Below are 12,514 nucleotides of genomic sequence, written 5' to 3'. Positions count from 1 at the left end.
TCAATGAGAACAAAGAGCCAAATTTCATCAAAGAACGAGATTTTATTGATTATGACAGGAGTCGCCATACAGCAGATCACAAGTAATTGGAAAAATTGGAATAGACTAAATTATAACTTCTGGTGGAATTCGTTATGTCACATTTATAAAATGGAAAGAATGATAGCTATACAGAAGGGAAATTATGGTAAATTTAAAGAGATATGGGGGCCATTGACAAAATATTGCAATGAATAGATAACCATTTTACTTTTTAAATACAATTAGTGAACGAGGGGGTGGGAGGTGGGAATTTGAATTTTTATTAAATGTTTTTTAGTTTAAAAAGAAAGAATACTTAAGTGATATATTTGATTGAGGATGAGTTTGGAAGCGTGGGAGGGAAGGGATTAAAATATATATATATTACCATTATATAATATAATTTCAAGTGATGTTTTCAGTGTCAATTGTTTAATATTTATGCACTTGTTGTAAGATGAAAAGTGAATAAAGATTTACCAAAAAAAAAAAAAAACACGAACATTAGAAGATGTTATTTTAAATGGAAAATTGCTTGATTCTTCACGGTTGCAACAATCTTTTGGTATTTCAATTATATAAATGGTTGCATCTGAAGCAGGCTATTCAGAAAGGGTTCCCTGAGTAGCGTAATTTGAAAAATTATTATAGCTTGCAGTTCCTCTGTTTTCAGACAGATATGCTAGGGCAGTGATGGCTAACCTTTTTGAGCCCGAGTGCCCAAACTGCCGCACAAAACCAAAGAATTTCCTCAAAGTGCCAGCACGTCAATTAAACCTTAATAACAAGATTTTAGTATCTAAAAACTCTTTATAAAGTTGCCTGAACTATGTAACATCATTTTTAAAGGTTGGAATCTTTGTATTGTCAGAGAATCAATTTGATTCACAATCCTTTGGTTTTCATTTCAATTTATTGGCAATTTATAATGTTTTAATGATTTCATTCATGGGCCGAATACACACATACTTTTCTCTGTCGCCGCACTCTTTGACCAAAAGATTTGTAAGCCTGCAACCACGTCAAGGTAGACTCTTTCAGCAGCTCCCCTCCCTCCCCCTTACCTTTGTGGCCAAGTCAAAATGATCTACCAACAATAAAATTTAAAAAACACAAAGCACGCTGTACGCAGAGAAAATGTTAATTATCATTTATATTCCGCGGGTTTTCAAAGAGGTCAAGGCAGATGACTTTATGCAATGTCACCTCAGTAACAGCTATACAAAAATAGACAAATATTCCCCCTCCCTTTTTACTAAACCACGATAGCGGTTTTTAGCGCAGGGACCTGCGCTGAATGCCCCACGCTGCTCTTGAAGCTCATAGGCTCCCTGCGCTAAAAAACGCTATTGCGGTTTAGTAAAAGGGGGCCATAGTGCAAAATATAGACAGCATATATAAATTCTCAAAATGGACACATTTTGATCACTAAATTGAAAATAAAATCATTTTCCTACCTTTGGTAATTTCATCAGTCTCTGGTTGCACTTTATTCTTCTGACTGTGCATCCAATATTTCTTCCCTTTTTTCAGCCTCCTATATGCTTTCTCTCCTCCAGACCTCATTCCCTCCCCAAACTTTTTCTTTGTTTCACCCTGCCCCCTTCTTTCTTTTTCTCTCTCTCCATACCCCCTTTCATTCTGTATGTCTGTCTTTCTCTCTCTCTCCGTGCCCCATTTTTCTTAGTTTCACCCAGCCCTCTTTCTTTTTTTTTTGGCTCCCTGTCCCCCCCTTTCTTTCTTTCTCCTTGCCCTCCCCTATGCCACCACCATTGGGAAAATGCTGCCACCGCCACTGGGGAATAGGCTGCCACTGCTGCTATCGGGAACAGGCCGGCGCCGAGTTCGCCCTGCTTCTCTTCCCCACGGGGCCGACCAACTCTCGCCACTCGACGTCAATTCTAACATCGGAGAGGACGTTCTGGGCCAGCCAGGCAGCGATTGGCTGGCCCAGAACATCCTCTCCAACATCAGAATTGACGCGGGTGGCGAGAGTTGGTCGGCCCCACAGGGAGAACTTAGCACCGGCCTGTTCCCAATGGCGGCGGTGGCACTCAAGTGGCTAAAGAGATGCAGTTTGCCAGCCTAGGGAGAACACTGGAGGGTGGCCAGCTGTGCACCCCCTTGGGGCGTAAAACCGGGGCAGACCGCCCCCACCCCCACCTTGGTATGCCACTGTCTGTACCTCACTTCCTCCCTATGACCAAAAATTCTCCTTTCTTCTATTCCCCATGTACACAACCATCTCTTTCCCTCCCTTCCTTTCTCCCAAGTCCATGCCTTGTGTCCAAAAACCCATTCCCTCCCCCACCTCAGCATCTATTTCCCTCCCTTCCTGTCTCCCAAGTCCATGCCTTCTGTGTCCAAAAACCCATTCCCTCCCCCACCTCAGCATCTATTTCCCTCCCTTCCTGTCTCCCAAGTCCATGCCTTCTGTGTCCAAAAACCCATTCCCTCCCCCACCTCAGCATCTCTTTCCCCCCTTCCTCTCTCCCAAGTCCATGCCTTCTGTGTGCAAAAACCCATTCCCTCCCCCACCTCAGCATCTCTTTCCCTCCTTTCCTCTCTCCCAAGTTCATGCTTTCTGTGTCCAAAAACCCATTCCATCCCCCACCTCAGCATCTCTTTCCCTCCCTTCCTCTCTCCCAAGTTCATGCCTTTTGTGTCCAAAAACCCATTCCCTCCCCCACCTCAGCATCTCTTTCCCTCCCTTCCTTTCTCCCAAGTTCATGCCTTGTGTCCAAAATGCACTCCCTCCCCCTTTTGTGTTCCCCGTTTGTCTCCCAGCCCATCTTAGCAACTTTCTCAGCAAAATGTAGCTTGAGCCACGTAGGCTTGTCTTCTATTTCCTGCCTGTCCCGCCGCACACACATAGCCGACCAGAAGTCTTCCCCGACGTCAGTGCTGACGTCGGGGAAGATTTCCGATCGGCTGTGTAAGCGGCAGGGCAGTCGGAGTAGAAGATGAGCCTCGCGGCTCGAGTTATATTTAACCCCGCGGGTCACCCATTGTCCCCGTTCAGCTCTCTCTCCTGTGCACCCCCTGGTAGTACTGCCCTGATGGCGGCCCTGCGCGTGCCAGCTGCAAGGCCTTCGCGTGCCACAGTTGGCACGCGTGCCATAGGTTCGCCATCGCTGTGCTAGGGCATCAAGCCGCCAGGTGGTATAAATTAATATCTGAACCTTTGCATAAGAAACCTAAAAACACTCTTAGATATTTGGAGCATTGAGATTAAGCAGTATATTTCTGTATCTCGATGGCCACGTATTTGGTCTTGGAGGATGTGGTGTACAGCGTCAGCATCAATGAAACAAACTTGTTGGGTTTTTTTTGTTGATTTTTTGTTACATTGTTCTTTTTGGACCCCAATTAGATTGAATAAGTTAGATAATTCTAGGTCTAATAGATGCTGGCACTGTCATCTAGACATAGGAACATTGGATCACTTACTGTTTTATTGCCATAAGATACTGATTTTTTTGGAAGTCAATTTGGGGACATATTAACAGTGGCGTACCTAGGGTATGTGGCACCCGGTGCCCATAATTTTTTGACACCCCCCCCATGTAAAAAAATATTTTTTGTAATAACCATGAAACTGAATAAATAGTCATAATAGAAACAGGCAGTGAAAATTTTCTTTCATTGAACCTCATATATGTAACCATTATTCCAAACATACCATAACATAACATAAATTATGTCTGAATTGTCATGACATCAGAAGTACATATGGAGTAGTTGCAGGTGATGCTTGGGACAGTTCTGATTGTGTTCAGTTTTATGTGTTTTTTTTTAATAGAAGGGTTTTTATTTCTTTTTTGAAGGTTTTGTAGTTTGTGGTCGAGGTCAATAGGTTGTAGAGTTGGGGTCGAGTGTTGCAGCTCGAATGGCTAGGAGGTTGTCAAACAGTTTTTTTTTCTTTTGATGTTTTTGGTTGGAGGGTGTGTGAATGGTGCGTGAGTTCTATGTCTGGTTGAGGTGGATTGAATTATTTAGCTGAAGAAATTAGTTACCCCCTCATCCCACACACATTAATTCTCTTCCATTTTTGTTCCCATTATATAAAACACTGATAAGTTCTCAGAAAAAAATACATTAAAATAAGAAGTGAAAACAAAGGCTCCTACAGATGAGAACATAACATAAGAATAGCCTAACTGAGTCAGACCAATGGTCTATCATGCCCAGTAGCCCATTCTCATGGAAGCCAATCCAGGTCACTAGTACCTGGTCAAAACCCAAAGAGTAGCAACATTCCATGCTACCAATCCAGGGCAAGCAGATGTTTCCTCCATGTCTTAATAACAGACTATGGACTTTTCCTCCAGGAATTTGTCCAAACCTTTCTTAAAACCAGCTACGCTATCTGCTTTTACCATAACTTCTGGCCACTTCATTTTTAAGCTGAGATCTTTCCTTCCAAACAGAGACTTTGCTAGATGTCAAATACAGCACAAGGTAACTTCACATGGACTTAGCTGTGCAGGAAATGTGAATCTCCTCATACACCCACCATATAGTGCAAAAATGTGCAAAGGTCTGTTTTTTTTCTTTCGATCACTACATAGACTAATGCCACACAAGCAGCGCTGTTTCAAACATATTCTGTAGGTCAGTGCTAAGGTTAACAAAGTTTCCTTCTTTGGACCAAAAGGAGATATTGACAAACCACTGGAAGAGATCCCAAAACAACTACCCAGGAACAACACCCAAAGACCCACTCAGTGTGTGAACCAGTTGAGTGGAGTGGACTAACTGGGGGGTGGAAATGGGCCTGGAGTTTGCTCAGCAGAATTTCCCAGATCACCTCTTCCTCTCAACACATTGACATGCTGCTGCCACCACCACCACTAGGAACACCTCACCGGGTAGCCCAGCAATGTTATAAACTTTATAAAACACATTATTATATTTTCTTATAAAGCACATATTTTAACTGAACTCTGACATCCTCAGCCTTGCCATTCACAAAAATAGAAGGAAGAAAAGTTCCCATTTCCTGCTGTCTCATGTCCCCGGTCTATACAATATTTTTCTTCTGCAGAGTGCAGACCCTTCAAAAATCTGACCAAATCCTCATTTCACTTGCATTATAAAGTACTGAGGATGCCATCTCTCCCCAATCCCAGGTCCTAAAGTCTAAGACAGTAGCGCAAACTAGTGCTGCCAGATTCAGGAAAAAAAATTTTGATTCGATTCAGCCTATTGAATTGGTTTATCGATTCGATTTTACTGCCCAATTGGGTGTTTTTTTCAAACATTCTGGTGGGTTTATTTTATAGCTTTTTCACCCCCCTTTGGCTTCTAACTACACTGGCGCTGTGGTGTAAATAAAATAAAGAAACAAAAAGGACTTTTCCTCTCTCTGTTAAATCCTAGCTCACGTTTGCGGTCTAACACCAGCTCTGGCAGGATACACATTTCAAATCTGACATATTGTAATCACAAAACAGAAAATAAAATTAGTTTTTCTACCTTTTTGTTGTCTGGTTATTTTTCAAATCTTGTTGGTCCAAGGCTCTGGTTGTCTTCTGATAACTTGCTTGCCAGGGTCTCCTTCTTTCTGCATGCTAACCATCCATCTGCCAACTCTGTCCTCCCTTTCCATTTCCCTTCCCTTCCCAGGAAGTCTGGTATCTTTCCTTTTTTTCATCTCCCTCCACAGATCCACCTTTTCTTAACTACCCTTTCATCTAGCAGCTCTTCCTCCTTCCCCACCACCCCAGGGTCCACTATATCTCCCTTTCTTTTCCCAACTACCCTCCTAACCAGTATCTCTATCCCCCCCTTCCACACCATCCCTTGTGTCCAACTTCTCCCCCTTTCTGTTCCTTCCCTCCCTAAAACTCATGTCCATCACCTCTCTCTCTCTCTCCTCTATTTTCAGACCCATTATTTCTTCCCACCCAAAGTCCGGCATATGCACGTCTCTTTGAACCCCTCCCCCTTCCCTCCGTGTACTTCTACACCAGGGCCCTCCTCCCCTGAAGGCCTGTCCCCCCCTTAAAGGTCTGCATCCCACCCCTGAAGGCCTGTTCCCCCCTTGAAGGCCTGTCCGCCCCCCCTTGAAGGCCTGCACCCCCCCAAAGGCCTACACCCCTCTCAAAGGCCTGCCTCCCCTGAAGGCCTGCCCCCCCCCAAAGGCCTACACCCCCCTCGAAGGCCTGCCCCCCTTAAGGTCTGCACCCCCCGAAGGTCTGCACCCCCCAAAGTTCTGCACCCCCCCGAAGGCCTGCACCCCCCTCGAAGGCCTGTCCCCCCCCTTGAAGGCCTGCCTGTCCCCTGAAGGCCTGTCTCCCCCCCTCCACAAGGTCTGCCTGCCCCCCCGCCCCCCCCCCCCCCCACTACCTCGAAGGACCGCTCATTCCCCCGGCCTCTCCGCTTCATTTCTCTGGGGAAACAGCCTACAGCAAGATCGCGCGATGCCAGCGGTCTTTGCTTGCTTCGGCTGTTTCCTCCGCTGCGGTCCCGCCCCTCCTCTGACGTCAGAGGAGGGGCGGGACTGTGGCGGAGGAAACAGCCGAAGCAGGCAAAGATCACTGGCATCGCGATCTTGCTGAAGGCTGTTTCCAGATGCGACACCCGGCGCAGGGGGGGGGACCGGACTGGGAGCACCCCCTCAGGGCTTGGTACCCGGGGCGGACCGCCCCCCCCCCTTGGTACGCCACTGCATATTAATAATATTTTAGAATCTGCGATCCCTTTGACTTATGAAGTAGTGATCTGTGGTCTGTGTTGCATGTTAAAGATCAATTAGACAAATATAAGATGACTCTTAATTATGATGGGTACAGCTGTACAATTGATTACACACAACTGGAAAAATTGGGATCATCTTAACTTTGCATTCTGGTGGGCAAATTTATGTTTAATATATAAATATGAGAAAATGAATGCTGATTTGTCAAGTAACATAAAAAATTTCAAATTAATATGGGGCCTATTGATGTCTTTTGTAGAATTATTATTGTTTTGATTTTTGTTGATATATTAATTGCACATCTGGGGGGGGGAGAGGTGAAATATAGGTTTTAAATGAATTTCTTATCTTTCCTGAGAGTATTGTGAGGAAGGGAGGATATTTTGAGGGATTTAATAAACAGTTTCTGAATGTTTATAAATGCTAAATTTATGGTTAAGATATGTATAGCACATTTTTATAAGTTATGAAAATTTAATAGATACTTTAATGATAATTGTTAGCTAGGGTGGGGGGAGAGGTATTGATCTGTTTGAGTCTTACAAAAATATTAAGTGATGTTTAAAGTGTAAAATGTTTTTTATATTGTTTTCACTTATTGAAAGTGTTAAAAATTTTAAAAAAAAGAGCAGGACTGATGTGATTATATGTGATTATCTCAAGGTGGCCAAACAGGTTGAAAAGGTGACGGTGAAAGCTAGAAGGATGCTAGAGTGCATAGGGAGACATATGGCCATTAGGAAAAAGGAGGTATTGATGCCCCTGTATAAGACTTTGATGAGACCTCATTTAAAATATTGTGTAAATTCTTGAGTCCACACCTTCAAAAGATATAAAAAGGATGGAGCCGGTCCAAAGGAAGGCTACTAAAATGGTGCATGGTCTTCGTCATAAGGTATACGGGGACAGCGTTAAAGATCTCAATCTGTATACTTTAGAGGAAAGGCGGGAGAGGGGAGATATGATAGAGACATTTAAATACCTATGTAATGTAAATGCGTATGAATTGAGTCTCTTTAATTTGAAAGGAAACTCTGCAATGAGAGGGCATAGGATGAAGTTAAGAGGTGAAAGGCTCCGGAGTAATCTAACAAAATACTTCTTTACAAAAAGGGTGGTAGATGCATGGAACAGTCTCCCAGAAGAGGTGGTGGAGACCGAGACTGTGTCTGAATTCAAAAGGGCCTGGGATAGGCATATGGGATCTCTCGGAGAGAGAAAGAGATAATGGTTACCGCGGATGGGCAAACTACCGTATTTTCGCGGATATAACGCGCGCGTTATACGTGATTTTACGTACCGCGCATACCCCTCGCGCGTTATATGCCTGAGCGCGGTATAGAAAAGTTTTTAAACATAGTTCCCACCCCGCCCGACGCCCGATTCACCCCCCCAGCAGGACCGCTCGCACCCCCACCCCGAACGACCGCTCGCACGCGCTCCCACCCGCACCCACGATCGGAGCAAGAGGGAGCCCAAGCCCTCTTGCCCGGCCGACTCCCCGACGTCCGATACATCCCCCCCCCCCCGGCAGGACCACTCGCACCCTCACCCCGAAGGACCGCCGACTCCCCAACAATATCGGGCCAGGAGGGAGCCCAAACCCTCCTGGCCACGGCGACCCCCTAACCCCACCCCGCACTACATTACGGGCAGGAGAGATCCCAGGCCCTCCTGCCCTCGACGCAAACCCCCTCCCCCCAACGACCGCCCCCCCCCAAGAACCTCCGCCCGTCCCCCAGCCGACCCGCGACCCCCCTGGCCGACCCCCACGACACCCCCACCCGCCTTCCCCGTACCTTTGTGTAGTTGGGCCAGAAGGGAGCCCAAACCCTCCTGGCCACGGCGCCCCCCTAACCCCACCCCGCACTACATTACGGGCAGGAGGGATCCCAGGCCCTCCTGCCCTCGACGCAAACCCCCCTCCCCCCCAGCCGACCCGCGACCCCCCTGGCCGACCCCCACGACCCCCCCTTCCCCGTACCTTTGGAAGTTGGCCGGACAGACGGGAGCCAAACCCGCCTGTCCGGCAGGCAGCCAACGAAGGAATGAGGCCGGATTGGCCCATCCGTCCTAAAGCTCCGCCTACTGGTGGGGCCTAAGGCGCGTGGGCCAATCAGAATAGGCCCTGGAGCCTTAGGTCCCACCTGGGGGCGCGGCCTGAGGCACATGGGCCAAACCCGACCATGTGCCTCAGGCCGCGCCCCCAGGTGGGACCTAAGGCTCCAGGGCCTATTCTGATTGGCCCACGCGCCTTAGGCCCCACCAGTAGGCGGAGCTTTAGGACGGATGGGCCAATCCGGCCTCATTCCTTCGTTGGCTGCCTGCCGGACAGGCGGGTTTGGCTCCCGTCTGTCCGGCCAACTTCCAAAGGTACGGGGAAGGGGGGTCGTGGGGGTCGGCCAGGGGGGTCGCGGGTCGGCTGGGGGGGAGGGGGGTTTGCGTCGAGGGCAGGAGGGCCTGGGATCCCTCCTGCCCGTAATGTAGTGCGGGGTGGGGTTAGGGGGTCGCCGTGGCCAGGAGGGTTTGGGCTCCCTTCTGGCCCAACTACACAAAGGTACGGGGAAGGCGGGTGGGGGTGTCGTGGGGGTCGGCCAGGGGGGTCGCGGGTAAGCTGGGGGACGGGCGGAGGTTCTTGGGGGGGGGGCGGTCGTTCGGGGGAGGGGGTTTGCGTCGAGGGCAGGAGGGCCTGGGATCCCTCCTGCCCGTAATGTAGTGCGGGGTGGGGTTAGGGGGTCGCCGTGGCCAGGAGGGTTTGGGCTCCCTCCTGGCCCGATATTGTTGGGGAGTCGGCGGTCCTTCGGGGTGAGGGTGCGAGTGGTCCTGCCGGGGGGGGGGTGTATCGGACGTCGGGGGGGGCATCAGGCTTTCAGGATGGGGACAGACCTTCAAGGGGGGACAGGACTTCAAGGGAGGACAGTGCACGGAAAGTCAGGGGGGGTGAACGGAGAGTCGGGACAGCGCACGGAAAGTCAGGGCAGTGCACGGAAGTCAGGGGGGGTGAACGGAGAGTCGGGACAGCGCACGGAAAGTCAGGGCGGGCGAAAGGAGAGTCGGGCAGCATGCGCGTTATATGCCTGAGCGCGGTATAGAAAAGTTTTTGTACATATCATCGTGATTTCTGCGCGCTATACCCCTGTGCGCGTTTTACAATGGTGCGCGTTATATCCGCGAAAATACGTTAGATGGGCCATTTGGCCTTTATCTGCCATCATGTTTCTATGTTTTATATTTTAAGGACTGCTTTGCAACATTCCACAATTTATGGACTCATCTGTTGCTGATGAAATGGAAGGAAAAGTTTATTTCCTTTAATTAAAACAGATGAGTTTAGAAATCCTGCCCTTTGAGTTTTTGTTTGCATCAGGTTCATATTTATTTTTTCTTGTTCACTAGTTAGGAATCTTCATATTTGTTGTGAGGAAGAAGTTTGCTGTTATTATCCTGCTATTTCTGCTTAGTTAATGGAGTACTGAAAGGTTTTGTCTGCTCTGGTGTCCTATATAAGAGTTCAGCTTATTACCCTCTATTTCCTCCTGCTTATAGAGGAATATAATTCAGGTAAGACATAAAGTTTCCTTTTGGGGTCTCAATTTGTGAATTAGGATATGAAGAAAGTTTAGATCTTAAGGGCTCCTTTTACTAAGGTGTGCTAGCGTTTTTAGCGCAAGCACGAAATTACCACGCGGTATGCTTCTAGAATAACGCCAGCTCAATGCTGGCGTTAAGGTCTAGCATGCGCTATTTTGCGCATTAAGGCCCTAACGCACCTTAGTAAAAGGAGCCCTAAGTGTGTGACTTCTTTCAAATGTATTTGCACAGTGTGCATCTAGTAGTACTAAAGAAATAAGTGGGCTGCAGACTGAAAGGACAGAATGTTTCTTGCTTTTATCTGCTCTGGTTATCTACATCTATGGGCTTCATTTCTGTCTCTGTAGCTCCTGATAGAGTCCCTGGAAGATCATGTTCTTGGGTGCTGGAAAGGGGTCCTGCTACCATCCAGTCAAGATCCTGGTGTGACAGTGGAAGCCTGCAATCTGCAGAAACAATTGGAAGAATGTGGTTGTGAAAATTGTGACCTGGCATTACTGAAGGTAAAACTTACGCGTCTCAGATTAAACTGGTGTGGGCTCTGGATATGTCAAGTTTTATTCCAGTCTGGCAGCCCCTGTACTGCTTTAGAGCAGAAAGTTCATCTGACAAGAGACTAGAGAGCTGCACAGGAACGGGGACGACGGGAATCCCACGGGACCTGCGGGCATCCCGCGGGTTCCCCCTTCGGGTCACGGGGATCCCGTGGGGACGCCCCTAGGGTCGCGGGGATCCCGTGGGGACGCCCCTAGGGTCGCGGGGATCCCGTGGGGATGCCCCCTAGGGTCGCGGGGATCCCATGGGGACGCCTCCGAGGGTCGCGGGGCTCCTGCGGGGCTGGATGTACTCAGTCGCGCGGCTCTTCTTCTCCCTACCTTCTCTGCTTGCAGCACAGAGCCGAACGGAAGTCTTCCCGACGTCAGCACTGACGTCGGAGGGGAGGGAGGGCTTAAACAAAGCCCTCCCTCCCTCCGACGTCAGCGCTGATGTCGGGAAGACTTCCGTTCGGCTCTGTGCTGCAGGCAGGGCAGGTAAGGAGAAGGAGAGTAGCCTCGCGGTTCGAGTGGCTACCAAGGGAGGGGGGCGGTCCGTCCCACCCCGCCCCGCCCCGGTTGCAGCACAGCCGGCCAGGTCCCCTTACTTTTGTGGCACTTCCCCGACCGACCGATAACAGCCCGGGTCCAACAATCCTCCCTGCCCTGTAGCCGCGAATCTAAATTACCTTCTTACAGCAGCTGTAAGAAGGTAATTTAGATTCGCGGTTAAGGGCAGGGAGGTTTGTGGACCGGGGCTGTTGTCGGTCGGTCGGGGAAGTGCCACAAAAGTAAGGGGACCTGGCCGGCTGTGCTGCACCCAGGGCGGTAGAGGAGGGGGGGGAGAAGGACGCTGAAAGGCCATGGTGAAGACAGGAGGAGGGGGGAAGGACTCTGAAAGCACTTGAAGACAGAGGAGGGAGAAGGACGCTGAAAGCACATGGGGGAATACAAAGGGGTGGAGAAGGACGCTGAAAGGCCATGGGAAGGGCGGGGGGGAAGGACTCTGAAAGCACTTGTGGAAGACAGGGGGGGGAGAAGGATGCTGAAAGCACATCGGGAAGACAAAGGGGTGGAGAAGGACGCTGAAAGGCCATGGGGAAGACAGAGAGGGAGAAGGACGCTGAAAGGACATGGGGAAGACAGAGAGGGAGAAGGACGCTGAAAGGACATGGGGAAGATGGGGGGGAGAAGGACACTGAAAGGAAATGAGGAAGAGAGAGTAGGGAGAAGACGCTGGCAGGGAAGAAGACAGATGCCAGACTATGGGGGGAGCGGAGAGAAGAAGATGGGTGCCAGACCAATTTGGAAGGGGGAAGAAAGGGAGAGGCACAGTAACAGAGCAAATGGAAGATGCAGAAGGAAGAGAGACAGTGGATGGAAGGAATTGAATGAGAACATGAGGAAAGCAGAAACCAGGCAACAAAGGTAGAAAAAGAATTCTATTTCTTTTTTTTATTTTTTTTTTTTTGCTTCAGGATAAAGTAGTATATTAGTTGTTGATAAAAATTTATAAACATTAGAGGCTCTGGTAGAAACTCGTTTACAAAGTATGTATTCTTCCCAATTAATATTTTCAAATTAATAAAGTCTTTTTGCTTATTTGTAAATGGGTTTCTACCAGAGCCTTTAATTCAGTAGCATAATTAAATGAGATAACTATTTC

At 48.5% G+C, this 12,514-nt stretch overlaps 1 protein-coding gene across 3 annotated transcripts in view; it reads left to right on the top strand.

Annotated features, from left to right (window-relative positions):
* The window catches only part of ESPL1 (extra spindle pole bodies like 1, separase), a 370,011-nt gene that overhangs the window by 288,797 nt on the left and 68,700 nt on the right, over positions 1-12,514 (top strand). For all 3 annotated transcript variants that reach the window (XM_033938043.1, XM_033938045.1, XM_033938044.1), the window contains exon 25: positions 10,663-10,818. In XM_033938043.1, coding sequence (XP_033793934.1) covers positions 10,663-10,818 — 156 coding nt within the window. The remainder of the gene's footprint in view (positions 1-10,662; positions 10,819-12,514) is intronic.

Source organism: Geotrypetes seraphini, chromosome 3, assembly GCF_902459505.1.
Source record: "Geotrypetes seraphini chromosome 3, aGeoSer1.1, whole genome shotgun sequence".
Lineage (NCBI taxonomy): Eukaryota > Metazoa > Chordata > Amphibia > Gymnophiona > Dermophiidae > Geotrypetes > Geotrypetes seraphini.
Note: the sequence above shows the minus strand (reverse complement) of the source record. Positions and strands in the feature narration are given on the sequence as shown.